The 22,950-nt window shown below is 36.5% G+C and overlaps 1 protein-coding gene across 9 annotated transcripts in view; it reads right to left on the bottom strand.

Moving 5' to 3' along the window:
• PLS1 (plastin 1) overlaps positions 1-22,950 on the bottom strand; it is a 132,861-nt gene that overhangs the window by 14,888 nt on the left and 95,023 nt on the right. For 6 of the 9 annotated variants that reach the window (XM_055110584.1, XM_055110581.1, XM_055110582.2 and 3 more), the window contains 7 exons: positions 20,874-21,006; positions 19,049-19,130; positions 12,988-13,153; positions 12,764-12,906; positions 10,783-10,875; positions 7,330-7,525; positions 2,589-2,667 (listed from right to left, as the gene is read on the bottom strand). In XM_055110584.1, the coding sequence (XP_054966559.1) occupies positions 2,589-2,667; positions 7,330-7,525; positions 10,783-10,875; positions 12,764-12,906; positions 12,988-13,153; positions 19,049-19,130; positions 20,874-21,006 (892 nt within the window). Of the gene's footprint in view, positions 1-2,588; positions 2,668-6,815; positions 6,837-7,329; positions 7,526-10,782; positions 10,876-12,763; positions 12,907-12,987; positions 13,154-19,048; positions 19,131-20,873; positions 21,007-22,950 lie in introns of all 9 variants that reach the window. The other 3 variants (XM_034957553.3, XM_055110580.2, XM_034957552.3) reach the window with 1 other exon arrangement.

Here is a 22,950-nt window from a genome sequence, read left to right as displayed (position 1 = left end):
GAGAAGGTTAACGTATGGCTGTTTAGTCTATTTTCAATGCTGTATGCTAAGGACATAAAGCAATAGCAATTGATTTTTTAAATTGCTAGCTTTGTGATATATTATATGGCTTTTCTCCTCCAACAGCTTGTCCAATAAGTTATGTTTCGCTAAGGTTCATATTAAATTACTTTGCATTCTCTGAGCACAAACCATATGGCAGTGAAGGGAGCTGGGCCCAGTACTGGGTGATACAGGGAGAAAGTCTGATATGAAGGTAATTAAGATCTGAGTAGATTATCTTTAGGCACATGAAACATTCTGTATAAAAAAAAAATCACTGAAGTATTTCTATAGGTTCTGGAATCTTATGTTTCATGTATTTTTCTTTTTTACTTTAAATGAATTCATTCTCATTCCTGTCTAGTATGGTATTATTATTATTATTATTATTATTATTATTATTATTTTGCAAATAGAACTGAGGTCCAGAGAGTTTAAATGATTTCCAGAGACTTCAAGATGAGTTCTAGAACGAACTGGTCATAGAAAAACTCTAGGACTAATAGTTCTTGAAATATATAACATTTTAGAGAAGAGAATTTTCAGTGAAAATCTAGCTGTTTTGGTATGGGCTGGCTATACTATAGGCAGGAACCTAAAAATTCTTGGGGGTGGGTTTAGGAATATGATGCAGACACAATTCTATGGACACATGGTTCCAGTGTCAACTAGATGTCCACCTATTGTTCTTCTACATCTGACGGTTCTCCAAGATTATGTTACTTTTAAGAATTTTCTGAAAGTAACAGTTCTTTTTGCAAGAAAAAATACTATATGCTCAGAAGCCCTATGCTGGTATTTCTTGAATAAAGATATTCTTCAGATATCTTTAGCTAAAAGGTTTGGTCAATTCTTTTCTCCACTGTCAGTGATAGAACTCTAGTGTTCCTGACATTTATGAAATAATTACATGAGTATCAACAAATCTTAATCTGCTATTTTTAAGCTTACTCTTTAATTATAGAAAAGTACATGCTCATGGTCCAAAAAAATGCAATCATGTTTAAGTTACTAAGATTAAAAGTAAAAGTCTTGGGCACGGTGGCCCACGCCTGTAATCCCAGCACTTTGGGAGGCCGAGGCAGGCAGATCACCTGAGGTCAGGAGTTCGTGTCCAGCCTGACCAACATGGAGAAACCCCATCTCTACTAAAAATACAAAATTAGCTGGGCATGGTGGCACATGCCTGTAATCCCAGCTACTCGGGAGGCTGAGGCAGGAGAATCACTTGAACCAGGGAGGCAGAGGTTGCGGTGAGCCGAGATCACGCCATTGCACTCCAGCCTGGGCAACAAGAGTGAAACTCCATCTCAAATAAATAAATAAATAAATAAGTCTCCTTACTATTCTCTACTCCTACTACCCAGGCTACATAGAGTTTTCTATGTACCTCTCTAGATTTTCTTTTAAAATTCGAATACAAATATCCACACACTCAAATTGTAAACAAAATGGGATCATACTAGACCTGTTATTCTTTTTTCTTGACTATATATTATAGACATTCTTTCAAATCAGTCCATAAAAAGTGAATCCCTCCTCACCTTCAATATTTGTGTTTTAACTTCCCTGCTACTGTAACAGGAGCTCTGGTCTAATTGACGTATATCTCCTCATCCAGCTGAAATTTACACACTCTTTAAGAGCTTTACAAATATGGGTCTATCACATCAAAGCCAGTTACCATAATAAGGTAACACTGGTTTTCAATTTTAAAGAACATTGTGAATAAACACCAAGGAGCAGAAATTACAACATCATAAATCCTCAGTGAACCAGTGAACTTGGCCTGTTGTGACATTAATCTTCTTTAAGGAGTTAATCATAATCTTGTTTAAGGAGTTTCTTGGGTATATAAATTATTAATACATTTAGCTAATTAGAACTTTTTTCTAAAAAAAAATACAACTAGCTGAAGTTGGCTTATTTTGCACTTTATCAAGGCAGGCTGGTAGATTGTATAATAAAGAGAGAAGAATGGTTTCCTCTCATCCACACTTAGAAAGATGCATCGTTAGCCCAGGAATTGATTTAGTAAAATATTTTCTTAGCCCTACTAATGTCAATAATGTGTTATCATTTTTTAAACAAGAAAGAATGAGATAAGCTATAACAATTATTCAAGGAAAACAAGTTACTTTTACAAATTAGAAAAAAATATACACAAAAATTATGGAATAATTAAGGTTTTGGCAAAAATAAATGAAAAATGACATAATAAAAATACTGATATAACAACAATTTATCAGTTATTACTGTTACTCTAATCTGTTAAAGTTGAAATTATTTTTACAATCAATAACTATAAAAGTAAGGATTATCTTTACTGATTTATGTATATCATCAAAAACATAACTATTATTCCTTTTTTGAATAGTAGCTTTCTTTTAAAATCCATTGTATTGCCAATTCCCAGCATCCTGAAACTCTAAAAATTAGCTAAAATTCTTGCAACTTGAGAAAATGTTCCATTTAAACATGCCTACAGTTTGAAACTTGAAAAGTTGGACCGTGACAGTAAAGCTGAAACACAATAAAATATTTACCTGTACAAATGATTAATGTATGGGTTGACTCCCAAGGAATTCATCCAGTTCCGAAATGTTCTCTCTTCCTTGCTCTCTCCTAGAGTAGACACAAGCTCACACTGATGACTCAGGACAAAAGGAACCAGGAACTATATGTTAAACCATTCTAGCAGGTACAAACTGGTCAAACCTACCTTGCCATGGTTCTTTAGATACTACAGTTTCTTTAAAGGGAGAAAAAAAGTCTCTTAATGCCAAAGTCCCTTCTTTCCTACTATCTAGGAAGCCTCCATTTGCTCTAAATCTCTCCTTCTAGATTCCCTTTGATGTCTGTGAACTAGTACTGAGCCATGGGTTTCTCTACCTAGAAATAACAGATACACTTCTGTGGTCTATAATTATGATTAGATGCAAAAGGGATTCACTAAACATTAATAAAAACAAAATGTTTTCGCAGTCAGGGTAACATTAGCACATTAAACACAAATAGAAAAGTTATACCTTTCTCGGTGCAGTGTTTCTAAATTTGTACAAATTATGGTTTTACATAGGAAAGTTTCTCAGCACACAGACCTACACTTTACACCACACAATGAAGGGCAGAGGGGATTACAGGTAAATATAAAAACACACAATGAGGGGAATATAACTATTTTACAGGCTTCCTGAGTTAGTTTAGATTATCATTACTGAAAATACATAAGGAACACAGACCCAATACAGGTTGATAAGAGAAAGACGGATTTCATCATAGTAAGTTCCTGGACCTCAAAGATCCCCTCAAGGAGATAACTCCTTCAGGTGCTGTTATTTAACCATATCTCCCTGAGCATTCCCTTTGTAACAGTGCTTACATCATCTATAAGGAAAATGTGGGTCATAGTATACCACAAAGTGAGCAGGGATGTGGGCTGGCTCTGCCACTGTCTGCCTTCTAGTCATCTCCTGATTGCAAATAGTTCTAAGTAACTATCATGATTATTTGTTCTTCGGCAAAGTTATTAGACAGTGGAATGGCCTAGTTTACATCTTATCAGCAGACTCCTGAAAAACTGAAACATTTATACCTGTCATCACTTCTAAGTTATAGGCAAGTTCAAGTCACTCTCTAGATTTTGGCCCATGTGAGACTCACAGGACAATTTGGCACATAAATCTATAATCATCTGCGTTCCAGGGGCTCATTCGTATAGAGCGATTGCAACAGTCATCTTCACATTGAGTGCCAAAGACAGTATAAACCTGCACACCCATGATAGGAACGCAAGCCTCGTCAGAGCTAAAGGATTCTGTTATTTGTGCCAACTGTTCAGGAAATAATCTACCCACTGTAGTTTCATGTGATTTCAATGCCATTATCTAACAGCTTTCCCAGAATCTGCTTTAATTATTGCTCTATTATGTAGCCCTATCATTTCTTGCTTAAATTTTGTTCCCTCTGGTCTGCATAAAAGGTAACTGATCAGTCTGTTGTATCTGCTACCACCACTTTATAATAAACAGTCTACATGAGAATCTTTTTTTAAGAATAACCAAGCTAAACTAAATATTTCTAGAATCCATGCCAGCCTTATTTGTAGGAATTATTAAACAGGTACAAATTAAATCTATGAACTATCCCCAAAGTGACATAAATATAAACATACTATGATCAATAACTTGATGCCTTTGATTTGGATTTACCTCTCAGTTGTTTCTCTATCTATCATAAAGATATATATATATACTTTTTTCTAATAGTTACGGAAGTTTTACATTATTTCCATCTAGGAAAATCTAAATGTCTTAAAATTATGAAGATTAATAGTGCCATAATGGTTTAATTTTTAATTAAAATATCCAAATTCTGTTGAACCTAATGATGCAGTGAATAATATTTTAAAATAACTAAACTTGCATTTTGATTGAGTTCTGAAACTATCTTCGGGGGTTCATATTTCTTCCTATTGTTCTCAACTGATTATATAATTATTTTAATTTTTGATACCTGGAAAGTAAAATAGATTTTATAAATGAGCATTTATTTATCTAATAACATTTCAAAGTGTCTTGGTAAATAAATGCTCAAAGCTAGAGGCACTATGCATTTGTGCAACAGCCATGGTAAAGCATTACAAAGATATATGTATTCCAGATTGGAAAATGTTGTCTGGATTATAGACAGCTAAAGCAATCTTAGAAGTAAAACCTTTTTTTCCCCCTAGATCTGATATACAATTTCAAGAAGTAAAATCTTAATTGCTGATATACAAGATTGAAAGAACTATAAAACATTCTTTTCGTTTGCAGGCTCAATTTGACGTCTACAAATAATAAAAAATAGTAATAAAAATAACAAATATCTTAGAAGTAGGTTACTAAGAGGGAAAAAAGGAATTAACATATATTTAACACTCAAATGTGCTGTGACATATGAAGTGCTTTCCTCCTCCCTCCCTGACCATTAATAAACACATACTGTATTCTTTCATTCATGATCACATTTAGCTTGCTCTGTAACTCTTCAAATTAAGTTTATTAGTCTTGTTTTATATATGAAAAAAACCAAGGCTCACAGAGGTCATTCAGATTACATAGTGGAACTATGATTTGAACAAAGTCTGATAGTTTATGGCCTGTGTACCTTCTGTAACCATAAATGAATTCTGAGATGATCTTTCTGTACGTAGCCCACATATCTGGTTCAATTTGATGTGAGCGTTTAATATTTAATTGTGTTTTATTTAATTCCCTAGAGAGAAAATTCTCTGCCAATGAGGACATACTAACATATGAATTTGGGATGTGATATGATCAAGCTTCAAATTTCATAAGGATATATTAAAACACAAATTTACAGAGGAAAATAATCCAATGACAGTCAAAGTCAAATACATTTTTGGCAGATGTATGAGGACATACATAATAAAGATGACTGATAAATATTTCCCATGTTATCTTAATAGACAGTAAATAATAATGGAAATATTTAGCAATCCTATTCACACTGAAAAATTCCAAAAGCATGCTGAACACTAGCAAAAAGAATTCAAACATGAAAAATAAGAAAGCGAGCAAGTTGGAAAAGATACCTAGCAAGAATTCAGTGACTATAAAAAGCAGATCATTTTTAATATGCCACTCTAAACAATGCCTTCTACTGACAGAGGGATTTTGAAATTTTCCAGACTGATAAAACCTAACAGTGTTGCTTTTGCTTATTTTTTTTCAAGTTCTAATCTCTCACCCTAAATTTCTCTTCGCTGAAAAATCTACATTTTTTGTCTATTTTCCCTCTCAGTTACATATCTACATAGAAAATATAATCTTTATTTTATTTTACGGGACCTTCAAGAAGAATGAATTACTCATATTCTTTGAAGAATATATTTGTTAAATCTGAAACGTCGTTCATTAATCACAAAACTGTAATTATGAGGTGACAAGGACACTGGAACTTTGGTTATGGCAGTCAAGCAGAAAAAGATCATGAAATTGATTTCTCATTCTGTCTCACTGGGAAAGAAGGGATAAGTGTGAGTTTTGTGAGAGAATGAACACTGAGATCATGAATACTGCACATCATACTCTCCCTACCAAGAAGAATCCCTGCTTTCTCCAAACCAGGGCAATTAGCAAGAAAAATCTTAAGATTGGCGCCTTCCTCTGACAACTGCCTTTCCCTTCAACAACTGCCATTACCACTGCCACTGTTTTTACTTTAAGTTCTGATACTAATGTGGGTGTTGGTATGTATGAGAGTGGGAAAAAAAGAAAGGCTGGGAAACAAATGAGTAAGAACTGGGTATTGAGAATGTTTTGTTATTATGATTCATATATTGTAAGCTTCAATGAGGTTCAGTAAATATAACATAGCTAATTGATACAAAATAATATGTTATAGAACCTAAATGAATCCTTTCAAAGATTACTTGACATTTTGTCACAGGAGAAGGATAAAGATTTTACATCAAATCATGAATTCCAGTTCTCAAAATTGAGTTCTAATGTGTTTACAACTACAATATCCCATCATTATGGAAGGCAAATTAGGTAGAAATTTTACAAAATCAAAGCTTTGTTCTGCTATTCTAATTAAGTTTTATTTGTGTTTCATTCTATGGGCATATTAAGAGAGAAATAACACAGCATGAACAATGCAAAAAGTAAAATATCAACCCAGATGGAAAGAATAAATGGTACTAATAAAAAGAACATTCAGAATGAATATATTTATAGAGTATAGAAAAGTACTAAATACAGTACCTACATTAGGAGGGGTCAAATCTGCATTTCATGAAGCAAAATAGGAAAGTATTATATATTATGAGACAGATAACGATAGACCACACAAAAGACAAATAACGAACACTGTAATTTTTTTCATGTACACTAAAAACCTTAAAAAGAGAACAATACTAGAGTCAAACTGGACCTTTCAAAGGAGAAAAACACCTACAAATAATTATTTTATTCTAATAGATAATTCATTGTCCATGTTGGTGGTAGAGCTGTTATGTGATCATTTATGAGAATATTTTAAATGTATGATAGTTTTCACTAACCTCTTATGGAGAAATAAAAGATAAGATTTACCCCAGCATTCTCTTTTAACCAAAACCAGCAACCACCTTCCATAATTTTAATTTTTCAATAGATACACATACCTACACACACTAAATTGCATTTCCCACCACAATCCCCTATCTCTGACAGTGAAGTAAGACAATACCATAAGAAGATAAATATAGCAAGTCAATTAAAGGCAGAAAGAACGCACCTTCCAGTAAATTCATATCGATGTCATTATTATTCGGCTTGTGCAGGCATGGGTATGTGTTAAACAAATTAGCTACAAAAGCTAAATTAAGTTTAGGATTGCCTGAAACCACATCTGCAGGAGTAACAAACTGCTTGCAGCCCAGTTTATCTGCTTCTTGAAGCATGAGTCCAGCACGCTTCAGGTCATTTGTCTCCTAAACAATAAAACAAAAATGGTTACAATTGAAGTTTTAATTGGCATAATTTTTATTGGTATACATGTTTATAAGCAATTACTTTTCCACAAATATATCAAATAATAACTCAAAATAAGATCAAAATGTGTAGTAATTCCAAGTCAACTTACCCATTCCTTTATTTATTTATTTATTTATTTATTTATTTATTTATTTATTTATTTATGTATTTAGAGACAGAGTCTTGCTCTGTTCCCCAGGCTGGAGTGCAGTGGCGTGATCTTGGCTCACTGCAACCTCTGCCTCTTAGGTTCAAGTGATTCTCCTCCCTCAGCCCCTGAGTAGCTGGGATTACAGACACATGTCACTATGCCCAGCTAATTTTTGTATTTTTAGTAGAGACAGGGTTTTGCCATGTTGGCCAGGCTGGTTTCGAACTCCTGATCTGCCCACCTCGGCCTCCCAAAGTGCTGGGATTATAGCTGTGAGCCACTACGCCCAGCCCCCGTGCCTTTTAAGTTAAAAGGAAAAAAGTCTCTGAATTTCCTTGCTGGGATAACTGAGTTATATTTTACCCTTTTTGCTAAAATACTCAGCAAAATCCTCAAATATTGTATCAGTAAGCTCCTACTGGTTGCACTATAGATAACTTATTCAAGACCAGCTAGTAGAGTGCCCTCTGGATAACAGGCATAGTTATCATACCCACTGTACACTGAGTGACATTTCCAGAAGGCTCTTCTTGATGAAAAACAAGTTGAAATACATATTTTAAAAATTGAAATCATAGGGAAAAGCACCTTTCACAATTGCGAAACCCTGGAAACAAATGAAACAACCCAAATACCTATAAACAGGAGAGTAGATGAATGAATTTGTATATTCACACAATGACATCCAATATGGGTAACTCTTAGAGATACAAGGCCAAAAAGAAGTACTAGAAATTTAAGTATAACATGATAAACTTTAAAGGAAGTCAAAAAGTAAAATGAAGAATTTAATTTTGTAAGGGATACATTTGGATGAAGGGAAACTACATAAAAAGAAAAGCAAAACAACAATGAACACAAGATTCAAGACTGTGGTTACCACACTGGGCTAAAACAGAGATGGAATAGGGAAGAACGGTACAGAAAATGTAATGTCAAGGTTTTAGTTTTCCTGTTAGATTGAGAGTTCATGAGGCTTGTTACAATTTCAAAACAAACAACCACACACAAAAATAAATTTAAAAATGGGTATGCACAGACCCATATGAGTATATCATGACCAAAGATAACCTACCTAATTCTGTGCACCAGAGTTGCAAAATAATTAATCATATAAATGAAATCAGAGAAAGCAACAGATTATTAAATTAACAAAGAAAAGTTACCATTGTAGACATCAAAAAATGACAATATGTGGCTGGACGTGGTGGCTCATGCCTGTAATCCCAGCACTTTGGGAGGCAGAGGCAGGCGGATCACTTGAGGTCAGGAGTTTGATACCAGCCTAGCCAACATGGTGAAACCCCGTCTCTACTAAAAATACAAAAATTAACCAGGTGTGGTGGTGTGCACCTGTAATCCCAGCTACTCAGGAAGTGGAGGTAGGAGAATCACTTGAGCCCAGGAGGCGGAGGTTGCCGTGAGCCAAGATTGTGTCACTGCACTCCAGCCTGGGCGACAGAGCAAGACTCCATCTAAAAAAAAAAACCAAACAAATAAAGACAACATGTGGACCTTATTTTAGATCCTAATTCAAATAAACTATGAAAAAAATGGCATTTATGAGGCAAGTGGAAATGTCAACATTGACTAGATATTTCGATGATGTTACAGATTGTTGTAATTTTTTAAGGTATGATAAGGTATTGTGGTTTTATTTTAAAAGTGTCTTTGTCTTTTAGAAATATATATTGAAATATTTATCCATGAAGTAATGTCTAGGATTTGCTTCAAAATAATATAGGAGAGGAGAGAAATAGGGAATAAATGAGATAAGATTGACCATGAATTGGCAGATGTTGAAACTGAGGGATGAGTACCTGATAGTTTAGTATACTAAGTCTGTTCTCTTGAATATATTCAAAATTTTCCATAAGTTTAAGTTCCTAATTTTTTTACTTAAAATGATTTGCACATTTTACAGAGCGTTGCAATACTGTGTTTCTGAAATATGTCATTATAATAATGTGAGATATAATTAATTAGTAATGACTCAAGTTGCCTTTAAAACCAAATGTTACGGACGCCGCACTTTAAGTACATGACATATTTTCATACAGTCTATTATCTGACCAAATTTTAATGTTTAGAATTCAAGTTTGTCCAACCCACGGCCGGTGGGTCACATGCGGCCCAGGACAGCTTTGAATGTGGCCCAACACAAATTTGTAAACTTTCTTAAAACATTAGATTTTTTTGCACCTTTTTTTTTTTTTTAGCTCATCAGCTATTGTTAGTGTTAGTGTATTTTATGTGTGGCCCAAGACAATTCTTCTTCTAATGTGGCCCAGGGAAGCCAAAAGACTGGACATCCTGATTTAGATAGAACCATCCCTGGTATTTATAACTTATGCTAAAAGAATGAGATTCCTAGGAAGTATGCTTGGTAGGTCAGAATCTGTATTAGTCCTTCCTACACCATGAATATCTATTTTTATTTTGTATATTTCTAAATGTAAGCTGGTAAAACTGATAATTGATTGCTTAAAAATCTAACAACAGGTTGTTGCTTCCTTTCCTGGCATATGCTGACAGTCAAAAGAGCACCCTGGTGAGTTCCAATTGCCTTGCACCAGGGAAATATGAATGTAGGATTGATTCCACAAATACTCCAGGTCACAATTACGCAGTTCCCTTTCTTCCGTCATGACAGCCAGTTGGCTTGACATGGAGGCTTGGAGCCTTGGGCATGGAAAAAACTTCCATAGAGCAAAGCACCAAACTTTAATGGAGGGCTGAGGGCTCTACTGGGGAATGCTGCTTGTAGAGAACTGTACTCTAAATTTGACTGTACCTGCTACTGAAATTCAAATTCATAGTCAGAAAGTAGAACAGTGGTTACCAGGGCCTGGGGGAAGGGGAAAATGGGGAGTTATTGTTTAATGAGTACAGAATTTCCCTACAGGATGATGAAAAGTTTGTATAGATGGATAATGGTGACAGCTGCACAACAATGCAAATGTACTGAATGCCACTGAACTGAACACTGAAAATGATAAAAATGGTAAATTTTCTATGTCTATTTTACCACAATATATTTTAAAAGTTAAAAATTGCACTCACATTAATTCCTGAAAGGTCAATGGCAATGGCAGGTCCATCTTCCCCACCTTTAGGGGCAATCTGATTAAGCAGATGAAAATAGGCTCTCGAGTCCTTCAAGGAAAGATATGAAATAGCATTTTTAAAACGAATAAAATCATCATTGAATTTAGGGAAAACAAGTGCTCAAACTGAAGAAATTGCCTCTATCTCAAAGAATGGAATAACTTTAAAAATAAAGAATTACTTGTAGGTTCCTGAATGTACCATGCTGTTTCACACTTCAGAGCTTCAAAGCAATCCTGTTTCACACCTCAGAGTTTATAGCAATGTTGTTTCCTCCACCTGGATACCCTCCCTTACTTTTCCATCTGTTTACACACCCAAGCATCAACATCAGTTAAGATTCAGGTCAAGTATTATCTCCCGTATGCCTTCCCTGGATTCTCTAGGATGAACTAAGAACCCCTCTTCTGTAGTGCACAGCACCCCTTGCCTATCTTAATAAGTAAACAGTGATCACACTATTAAATCATCTAATGTCATTGTCTCCAAAGATGGATATATAGTTCTTCCCCATGCATACATTAACTCTTGCCACCAAAAGGCAGAAGCTATTTCCTGTCCTCTTTAATTTGGACGGGCCTTATGATTCACTTTAACTAAGAGAATGCTGTGAAAGTGATGTTCTGGGGCTTCCACGCCCAAATCTTAAGAGCTTCTGCTTCCTCTCTCTTAAAGTTAACCTCTACATAAGAAGTCCAACTATCTGAGACTATCATGCTGTGAGGAAGCCTGAGCTCACCATGTAGAGAGGCCTTGTGGAGGAGCACTGAGGCACCAGACATGTGACTGAGGCCTTTGTGTACTTTCCAGATGAGCCCAACTGACAGCTGAATGTAATCGAGTTAGTAATCCCAGCCAAAACCATGTGAAGCAGAAGAACCACCCAGCCAAGATGCATCAACCCACAAAATGATGAGAAATAATCATTATTTAAGCAAATTTTGCATAATTTGCTATATAGCAATAGATAACTGAAATATCCCTCTGGTACATGTTTGTCTCTGAGTAGAATTGGCAAGCTTCTCAAGAGCTGAGTCTTTGCATCGCCTGGGCATAATGCCCCTCAGAAAGAGCTGAATAAATGTTTGATTAGCTGAATTTTCAGAGATTTCAGAATAAGAGAAATCTCCCAAATAAACTTTCAAATATAACAGTGTATAGTAGATGAAAGCAGAGAAATAAAATGTCACTTCAAATTGAGAGACTGTCCTGTAGGCCATTATGGAAAAAGATAACCTAACTGAAGGTTATATAGCTAAAGACGGAACATGAATTAGAGCCAGCACTGATTACTCTTGGGGGGCAGGATGGGGGAGGACATAAAGAAACAGAGAGAAGAAAAAAGTCACAGCGACCCGGCTTGGCAATGCCCATCCAGGCAGTAACCAAGGGAAAGTTGTCGTTAGACAAAAATGCCTGTTATAGTTTCCTTGACAAGATTCTCCCAGTAGAGAGGGAAGTGTTTTAAGCTACCCTGGTTAAGGCACATACCTTAAGATCCCCTTTATTTACTGATTCTCTGTACCCTCAGATAATCTGATTTCCTGTTAGCTGGTTATTGGCAAAGTGGGAGTAAGAGTGTTAAACCAGTAAACAGATATAATTATTAGTCCAAATGAACAGACTGACATCCTCATTATAATCTAGCAGATCTCAGGCATAAAAAATGAGAAAGTGTGTTTTAATCTGTTGAGGCTAGCACCTCTTTCCTCTCACAGTCAGTTGTAGTTCTTATTAAAAGCCAATATATCTGGTTTTTAGAAAATATATATTTTGTGAATATAATTGGGGGATCTACTTCACACAGTAATGCAAATTTTCATTTTCTATCCCAAGTGTTCTTGTGAATTTAATTCAAATTTAAGTCTGAACCCCTTTTATTTTTACACTGCACATCCTTATTTCATGTCACAAATTTGAACATTTAAATATAAACCTTAATGTCTTGGCTGAAGTTGCTGATGGTATGCCATCCTGCATTGGTCAGATGGTAGTTCACCCATCGCAGCAGTAATTCCTCAGGAGAAAGCTTCATCAGCTCCTCTAGTTCCTCACCTTCATTTAACAATGCAATCAGAGCTGAGAGCAAAACAGCGAAATGTAAATTCTTCCCATAGCAAGTACATGTCAATGAACAGCAAATATTTCTAATGATCTTACCTTCATTCCTGGAAATCTCAATATCAGCAAAAAGGCCAACTTTGATGATCTGCCAGAGAAGTCCCAAGACCAAGTGAGGTTTTCCTTCTTTGAGATCTGATGCACCAATGTTGACCACTGTACAACCAATGGCTGAGGCAGAATTCAGAGCTAGGTTTAAATTTTCCTGAATTGCCAAAAAAAAAAGTACACATGAGGAAGTCCTTTCTAAGGTCTTATCTATAAAAATTATCTAAAAGAAACAATGGACTGCCAAATTTCAGATTTATAAACATAATATTTATACAACGAAAATACCACTACTCAAAAAAAAAACACATGGTTTTAACTGTTACCTTATATGCCAATGACTTTCAAATCCCTATTTCCACCCAGACCTTAGAGTCTCCACTCTAAGCTCTGTATCTATATATGTACTTGGTTATGTCTACCTGGATGTTCTGCCAATACCTCAAACTCAACATGATATTTTTGTAAAGTGCTCATTTGGAAGCACTTCTTTAAAAAATGATGTACAATTAGGTTTTAAGATAATTTTAAAGTAACTCTTAAGATGGATTTTACAGATGAGGAAACTGCAGCACTGACAGTTTCCACAGTGGAAAGGCCAGGGTCTGATCCCAGCGGTCTCCCGAGCCCATCCTCTTTTTTATTTATTTTTTTTGAGACGGAGTCTCACTCTGTCACCCAGGCTGGAGTGCAATGGCACTATCTTGGCTCACTGCAAGCTCCGCCTCCTGGGCTCACGCCATTCTCCTGCCTCAGCCTCCTGAGAAGCTGAGACTACAGGCACCCGCCACCACGCCCGGCTAATTTTTTGTGTTTTTAGTAGAGATGGCGTTTCACCATGTTAGCCAGGATGGTCTAGATCTCCTGACCTCGTAATCTGCCCGCCTCGGCCTCCCAAAGTGCTGGGATTACAGGCGTGAGCCACCGCACCTGGCCCAGAGCCCATCCTCTTAATCGCCATGCATTACTGCCATTCTCATATTGTAGCAGTAATAGCGACAATTTAATGGGCTGGTCACAACAGCAGCAAAGCATAGAGGTTCTCAAAGCATAGTGAATATTTCAGCAGCTTCCTCCTATAGTGTGCTGAAGTGATTTATTGAGCTCCAAGTAAATAAATGGCTGTATCTTTGGGGGATCATCTGGGGCGATTAAAATTAGCATTTTGAATTATTTTTGTAGTAGTATTAAGCAATGTTCATTTAAATATAGTTCTCCTGAAAGAAGCAGCAGAACCAGAGAAGCCTTCAATATTTTTATAACCTCATAATTAACTACAAATAAACATAAACATGAAAAAATTAACAGCAAATTACAAATACTTTGTGGAAATCTAAGATTTTTAATAACTTCAGGTGTTTTTAATTAACACTCCTGCTTCAAATGTTTTTTAAGTTACCTTAAATCAAATCTATGCAACTTTCAAGAGACAGCTTCTGCTGATTTAGGCATGACCACTAATATTTTTCTCTTTGCTTCCAAGAGCATAAATGATGTTTGCTCCAGTTGTGATTCCCCAGAATGCATCAGCAGGGGAAAGAACTGGACTGAAAATTAAGCCAATAATAGTATTAACCTCACAATAACCCATTTCATATGCAGTTGACAGCATGGTACTGTGGGCCAAAAGAAGTGTGTAATTTCGCTAAATTGATTGCAATACTAGTAAGAACCAAAACCTACCACTACTCTCAGCCTGGACAATGACAAACAAAACCACATCTTACTGCCTACATTAATATGACCTTGTGTGCTATCCTCTTGTCTTCACTGGCATGACTTTACTCTCTGTCTTCATTAGCATGATCTTATTCTTCCAGGAGTCTTGACCCTAGGCAAAAGGTCTGATTTTTCACTGCAGGCGCTACCTAAAAGACCCATTAACTCTTCAAAGAAAACATCAATGACAGTTTATACTCTAAGATTCTTTGACCTCCTCGCCTTAAAATCCTCCCCTTGCTATTGCCACCAATCTTGGGCTGCTGTATTGAGAATCTTGCCCAATCTTGCCCTCTTGCCCTCTTGCCCCCTCTCATATTGAAAGACCTGCCCTAAACCACAATTCCAATTCTCAGATGCTGCCCTCACTTTCCCAGCACCAAGACACTAACAAAGCTTTGCAAGTATTTTCTCTTACTGCATTAAACAGTTAACTCAGCTTTGTCTTATCAACGGGTTGTGTTGGTCATACAGGAGAAAAACCGCTTTTGATGTTAATTTTATTCAAAGATGTTTGCTTTACAAGCATATCAAATGTTTTAAAGTAATTTGGCTTTAAAAAATGGGTAGAAAATAAGGAGTTGCAACACGTTTCTTTCAAGTAAATGGTAGTTTCTACTTGATAAATACAACATTATTGCCCTACCAGTTAGTAGGGAATGGAACGGCCACACTAAGCTACTTCTAAACATCTTAAGAACAAGAAGTAACAGGAGAACCCCATGGAGAAGTTGCTATACAATTCTTACCATGGACAACTGCCCTGAATGCCCAGCCTTCCTGAAGACTCGTGTTGATGCAGAAAGATAGGGAGAGTAGGGAACCACAAACAACTGGTGGCAACACAAGAGACATAAGAGAGGTGGCCCTGCCTTCTTAGGGCAGTGGTACATGGTTAGGCTTGGACTGTCTAACAGGTTCCCTTATTTCCTGTAATCTTTGAGAAGTACAGAATTGGATGTTGACTACGTGGCTTTCTTGTCCCCTGCTTGCTAATAGGTCAATAATGCTGCATATCACTAATAGAAATTACCATTCTTGAAGAAGCCTATTTCCAGTTGCAATTGCCAGATTATTGTTCACATGTTGTACTGGGATCTTCATCTAATATCCATGATTACTGAAAATATTAACATCTATCTTATTTATAGAATATATACATGACCTTTTTTTGGTCACTCAATCTGAAATACAGCATTTCTTACTATCGTATACATTTATTGCTTGGTTTTACTTTAATATTTATATTTAGTGCATTAAAGAAAATAAAGAAAAAATATTCTATAAGTATTTTGCGGTAGCCACAGAGTGGATCTGAGAGGCTATCATGCAGTTTTATTTTTAGAGATAGCACACTTCCAAAATATGCAGGGGGTAATAGTCTATAGAAGACTAGCTTTCTATAGAAGACTCAACAATTTTAGTGAAATCAAGGATTGCACTTGCCAAATGAAGGACACAGGTTAGCAGTAGCTGAATTTTAATAGCTACTATTGTGACCACACCTTAAATAGTTGCTATTACTACCACCACATGAGAGGGGCAGTATAACACAGTGATTAAGAAATGAGCTCTGGTGCTAGACGACTGGGATCACATCCTGGCTCTGCCTCTGTATAACCTGTCAGTGCCTCAGTTTCCTCATCTATAAAATCATAGTATATACCTTATTATAAAGTTGCTGGGAGGATAATTTACATAGTGTGTTTAGAACAGTGACTTATACCCAGTAAGTACTCAGTAAATATTAATATCCACTCATTGTTCTAGAGATTTTGAGGGGGAAAGTGTGGTAAGTATAAATACCTGGACTTATACAAGATCTGTATGGAGGAGCCAACTACAGAACAATTTAGTACAAAAAGATTAGTTTAAAATTTTGTGAAATGATAAAACTGCAGTGTTCTTTTTCAACCACCTAATAAGAGCACTGGCATCAAACAGGTGTTCATTAATAAATAATTCAACAATTACAATAATATAAACTGAATACTACAGCTTAAGTAAGTGCATCCAAAGTACCTTGAATCTTCATTTCATTCATTACAAAATCCAACTGAATTTTTATTTAATAAAAATCCAGTTTTGGCCAGGCATGGTGGCTCATGCCTATAATTCCAGCACTTTGGGAGGCTGAAGCAGGAAGATCACTTGAGGCCACTAGTTCAAGACCAGACTGAGCAACACAGCAAGACCCCATCTCCACAAAAACTTTAAAAAATTAGCAGGGCATAGTGGTACATGCTTATAGCCCTAACAACTCAGGAAGCTGAGGTTGGAGGATCACTTGATCCCAGGAGTTTGAGGTTACAGTGATCTATATTGGGTGGCATAGCAAGACCCTCATCTCTTTAAAAAACAGTTTTTATAACAAACAGAGAGCCAAATCATGAGTGAACTCCCATTCACAATTGCTTCAAAGAGAATAAAATACCTAGGAATCCAACTTACAAGGGATGTGAAGGACCTCTTCAAGGAGAACTACAAACCACTGCTCAATGAAATAAAAGAGGATACAAACAAATGGAAGAACATTCCATGCTCATGGGTAGGAAGAATCAATATCATGAAAATGGCCATAATGCCCAAGGTAATTTATAGATTCAATGCCATCCCCATCAAGCTACCAATGACTTTCTTCACAGAATTGGAAAAAACTACTTTAAAGTTCATATGGAACCAAAAAAGAGCCCGCATTGCCAAGTCAATCCTAAGCCAAAAGAACAAAGCTGGAGGCATCATGCTACCTGACTTCAAACTATACTACAAGGCTGCAGTAACCAAAACAGCATGGTACTGGTACCAAAACAGAGATATAGATCAATGGAACAGAACAGAGCCCTCAGAAATAACGCCACATATCTACAACTATCTGATCTTTGACAAACTGGAGAAAAACAAGCAATGGGGAAAGGATTCCCTATTTAATAAATAGTGCCGGGAAAACTGGCTAGCCATATGTAGAAAGCTGAAACTGGATCCCTTCCTTACACCTTATACAAAAATTAATTCAAGATGGATTAAAGACTTAAGCGTTAGACCTAAAACCATAAAAACCCTAGAAGAAAACCTAGGCATTACCATTCAGGACATAGGCATGGGCAAGGACTTCATGTCTAAAACACCAAAAGCAATGGCAACAAAAGACAAAATTGACAAATGGGATCTAATTAAACTAAAGAGCTTCTGCACAGCAAAAGAAACTACCATCAGAGTGAAAAGGCAACCTACAAAATGGGAGAAAATTTTCGCAACCTACTCATCTGACAAAGGGCTAATATCCAGAATCTACAATGAACTCAAACAAATTTACAAGAAAAAAACAAACAACCCCATCAAAAAGTGGGCGAAGGACATGAACAGACACTTCTCAAAAGAAGACATTTATGCAGCCAAAAGACACATGAAAAAATGCTCACCATCACTGGCCATCAGAGAAATGCAAATCAAAACCACTATGAGATATCATCTCACACCAGTTAGAATGGCAGTCATTAAAAAGTCAGGAAACAACAGGTGCTGGAGAGGATGTGGAGAAATAGGAACACTTTTACACTGTTGGTGGGACTGTAAACTAGTTCAACCATTGTGGAAGTCAGTGTGGCGATTCCTCAGGGATCTAGAACTAGAAATACCATTTGACCCAGCCATCTCATTACTGGGTATATACCCAAAGGACTATAAATCATGCTGCTATAAAGACACATGCACACGTATGTTTATTGCAGCAGTATTCACAATAGCAAAGACTTGGAACCAACCCAAATGTCCAACAATGATAGACTGGATTAAGAAAATGTGGCACATATACACCATGGAATACTATGCAGCCATAAAAAATGATGAGTTCATGTCCTTTGTAGGGACATGGATGAAATTGGAAATCATCATTCTCAGTAAACTATTGCAAGAACAAAAAACCAAACACCACATATTCTCACGCATAGGTGGGAATTGAACAATGAGAACACATGGACACAGGAAGGGGAACATCACACTCTGGGGACTGTTGTGGGGTGGGGGGAGGGGGGAGGGATAGCTTTAGGAGATATACCTAATGCTAAATGACGAGTTAATGGGTGCAGCACACCAGCATGGCACATGTATACATATGTAACTAACCTGCACATTGTGCACATGTACCCTAAAACTTAAAGTATAATAATAATAAAATAAAATAAAAATTAAAAAAAGGATTCCAAAAAAAAAGTTTTTATAGGAGAATAGCATTACAATTAAATCAAAGGTTTTATCTGGGTCCAAGCATTCATTAATAAAGGTCTTATATTTCTCAGCATAGTAACATGATAATAAGCAAAGGGCAAATACTTACAGAAATAGTGAATGGCGTGAGCTTTTTCTTATTGATGGCTCTTTCATCAATTGTATCTGGTTCAGATAAGTTGATCATTTTGCTAAAGAGAAAATGAGAATAATTTAGTTTAATACTCCAAGAAATTTTTTTAGTTTATTATTGCAAACAGCCAAAATAGATAAATTTTGAAAATAACAATTCATTACTTTAAAATATTAAACAGTAAGCCAGGCATGGTGGCACATGCATATAATCTCAGCTACTTGGGAGGCTGAGCCCAAGAGTTTGAGGCCAGCCTGTGTAAAACAGAGAGACCTCATCTCAAAAAATAATAATAATAATTAATTAAACTATAATTCATGCCAGGAACTTAACTCCTAAAATCCAAGAAATATTCCCATTCCTAAAACAAATCCATCACTCACTGCAATAGTAATCTTAGCATTTCTCCTAATTTTTTTTAACCATCCTGAATTTTCTTTTTTTTTTTAAGAGGGAGTCTACCTCTGTCACCCAGGCTGGAATGCAGTGGTGTGATCTCAGCTCACTGCAACCTCCACCTCCTGGGTTCAAGTGATACTCCTGCCTCAGCCTCCCGAGTAGCTGGGATTACAGGTGTGTGCCACCTCTCAGCTAATTTTTGTATTTTTAGTAGAGATGGGGTTTCACCATGTTGGCCCGGCTGGTCTCAAACTCCTGACCTCAAGTGATCCTCCTGCCTCAGCCTCTCAAAGTGCTGAGATTACAGGCGTGAGCCACCACGCCCAGTCATCACCCTGAATTTTCTTTATGTTAGTTTTGTCTTTATTTCACTTAATGATCATCAGTATTCCGCAGCCTAAAACAAAGAAATTCTCCAAGAAGCCAAGTTTCATAAAGTAGTATCAACACTGTTAAAATTACTGTTGTTGCAGAAAGATACGAAGCCAGAGATTTCATCTAAGACCAATAATTTAGACATTTTCAGAGAAATTAATATAAATTTTGTCTCTATATTTTAGAATTTTACCTTTCAAAACAAGAATAGGAAAATACCCATTCGGTTCATAATAGGAATTTCTCTGAGAGTCAAAGAAAGATAAGAATTGTAGGTGGAGGTCAAGGTATATTTTATATTTAATGTCATAAAATCTAATATCCTGTACTTATGGGTAAGGTTTTGTTTTCCTTTTTAAGTAAAAACATAAAAAAAAGACTGAAGGAAATGTGTTAGAATATTAACAAGTCATTTATGGGTGGTAAGGATATTTTTGATGGTTATTTTCTACTTTGTAAATCTTTCGTACTTTTTATAAACTAAAGAAAAGACCTCTGCTTTGTCCAAAGAAGTATGCTGGGACTGTGGTACACACAACAATGACAAAGACATTCCCTCAGAGAGTTTACAATATAGTGAGACAAAATAGAATGCAAAGAGCCAAGGATAACACAAGGCTGAATCAAAACATTATTTTCACTTAGGTACAAATAAGGAATATCTTCCCTTTGCATTTCCTCATGTCCCATTCCAGTCAATAATCAATACTCGCTTACTGGAAAAAGAAAAGAGAAACCCTGCGAATATTTAAAACTGCATCAGACAAATAACTCAAAAGATTCCTGGCAATTATTACAGTAATACACGTAAAAGGCAACAGAAAAACAAGGGATTGTATTTGAAGGAAAATTTTGGAAATTTTCCAATAGATATACAGTAGTTCATTTTCTATGCAATATAAATTCTTCATGACCTAAGTAGCTACTGACTCCAAAAGACAATGGACAGCTGAATTGGAGTTTTCATGGAATGCTCATCAATGTAATCAGCAAGAACGCAGCTTCCTTAACCAGAAGTTCAACTCACCAAAGAAGGATGCCATCTGCAAGTGACTTGAAAAGACTATCATCATTGGGATTCATGGGTATAAGATGCTTACAGTCAGGGTCATTCTCCAGGGCTTTGTTTATCCAGTTAACAAAAGCCACTTTTTCTTCCTCTGAAAGGAGAAAACCTTGGTAGGCAAATCTCATTTCACAAACTTTATTGCACTATAAAAACATACATAGCTATTGCACTACAAAAACATACTTGTTAATTTCTGCTCAAAGATAATAATTGACCATTATTACAAATCTACTAAAACACAAAAGGGTTCAAGAAAAGAAGAAAGGTGGCTGGGTGTGGTGGCTCAAGCCTGTAATCCCAGCACTTCCCAAAGCACTTCCAAGGCGGGCGGATCACTTGAGGTCAGGAGTTCAAGACTAGCCTGAGCAACACGGAGAAACCCCGTCTCTATTGAAAATACAAAAATTAGCCAGGCATAATGGCACATGCCCATAGTCCCAGCTACTCGAGAGGCTGAGGCTTCAGAATCGCTTGAACCGGGAGGTGGAGGTTGCAGTGAGTGGAGATCCTGCCACTGCACTCCAGCCTAAGCCACAAAGAGAGACCCTTTCAAAAAAAAAAAAAAACAGGGGGAGCACGGTGGCTCACGCCTGTAATCCCAGCACTTTGGGAGGCTGAGACGGGCAGATCACGAGGTCAAGAGAGCAAGACCATCCTGGCCAACATGTTAAAACCTCATCTCTACTAAATAAACAAAAATAAATTAGCTGGGCATGGTGGCGTGGGCCTGTAATCCCAGCTACTTGGGAGGCTGAGGCAGGAGAATGACATGAACCCAGGAGGCGGAGCTTGCAGTGAACCGAGATCGCGCCACTGCACTTCAGCCTGGTGACAGAGGAAGGCTCTGTCTCAAAAACAAAAACAAAAAACAAACAAAAAAACAAACAAAAAACTGATCTATTAGGAGAGATGAAGGTATATATCTTAAATGAGCACAATATATATTTGGTTTGATTCAAAAATATTTCCAAATATGTATTGCTTCTGAAAGCTAATGAGTCAGAAGCAGACCATCGGAGGTCAAATATGTATATGTAATTAAATAAGGAAAAAAATACAAGAAACAAATACCATGGCAATAAATCCCATCCTCCCCAAAAGGTTTAGAGAGCTGTGATTTTTAGCTTACAACAGAAATACTGAATTCAGTCAAGAGTTATTCAAATGAATAAAACAGCTCAATTTCAATGGAATTTAACTATTAAAAAATTGACACAAATTGGCTGGGTGCGGTGGCTCATGCCTGTAATCCCTGCACTTTGGGAGGCTGAGGTGGGCAGATCACCTGAGGTCAGGAGTTTGAGACCAGCCTGGCCAACATGGCAAAACCCCATCTCTACTAAAAAATACAAAAATTAGCCAGGTGTGGTGGCAGGCACCTGTAATTCCAGCTACTCTGGAGGCTGAGGCAGGGAGAATTGCTTGAATCTGGGAGACGGAGGTTGCAGTGAGCCGAGATCACGCCACTGCACTCCAGCCTGGGCAACAGAGCAAGACTCTTGTCTCAAAAAAACAAAAAACGAAGAAAAAATTGACACAAATCTAGATACCAGCACTATCTTTGGCCATCTTCATCCAACAATTTCTCAACACATGGCTTCTAGTATGGGTACATTGATCTTAAGTAGAAAATTTTGTTGGGTTATGCAGTGGGGAAAATAGGAAGGAACTTAAAGTAAAAACATTGTACAACTTTATTATTATTCTGTAGATATAAAAACCATTTAAGATTATAAATCCTTAAAGTAAATAATCCCCATTTCCATCAGAGGGTAGCACATAATGATTTGGCCTTCTCCATTGTTGCCCCAGTTCCTAGAATTAAGTAATTTTCCCAAGGGAATATTTTGCAGGTACCCCCAAAATTTAATCCACCACACATACATACACACACAAGTCAACAAAAACACAAATATGTACTAATACTTCCTCTTTGTACATATCATAATCTGCCTTATCTTCTCGCCTCCTCATACACACCTCCTTAGAAGGATTTGGAGTCTAGGAATTCAGAGATCACTAAAATACTGTATCT

Source organism: Pan paniscus, chromosome 2 (genome assembly GCF_029289425.2).
Source record: "Pan paniscus chromosome 2, NHGRI_mPanPan1-v2.0_pri, whole genome shotgun sequence".
In the NCBI taxonomy this organism is placed as follows: domain Eukaryota; kingdom Metazoa; phylum Chordata; class Mammalia; order Primates; family Hominidae; genus Pan; species Pan paniscus.
This window is presented reverse-complemented; position numbering and strand designations above follow the sequence as displayed.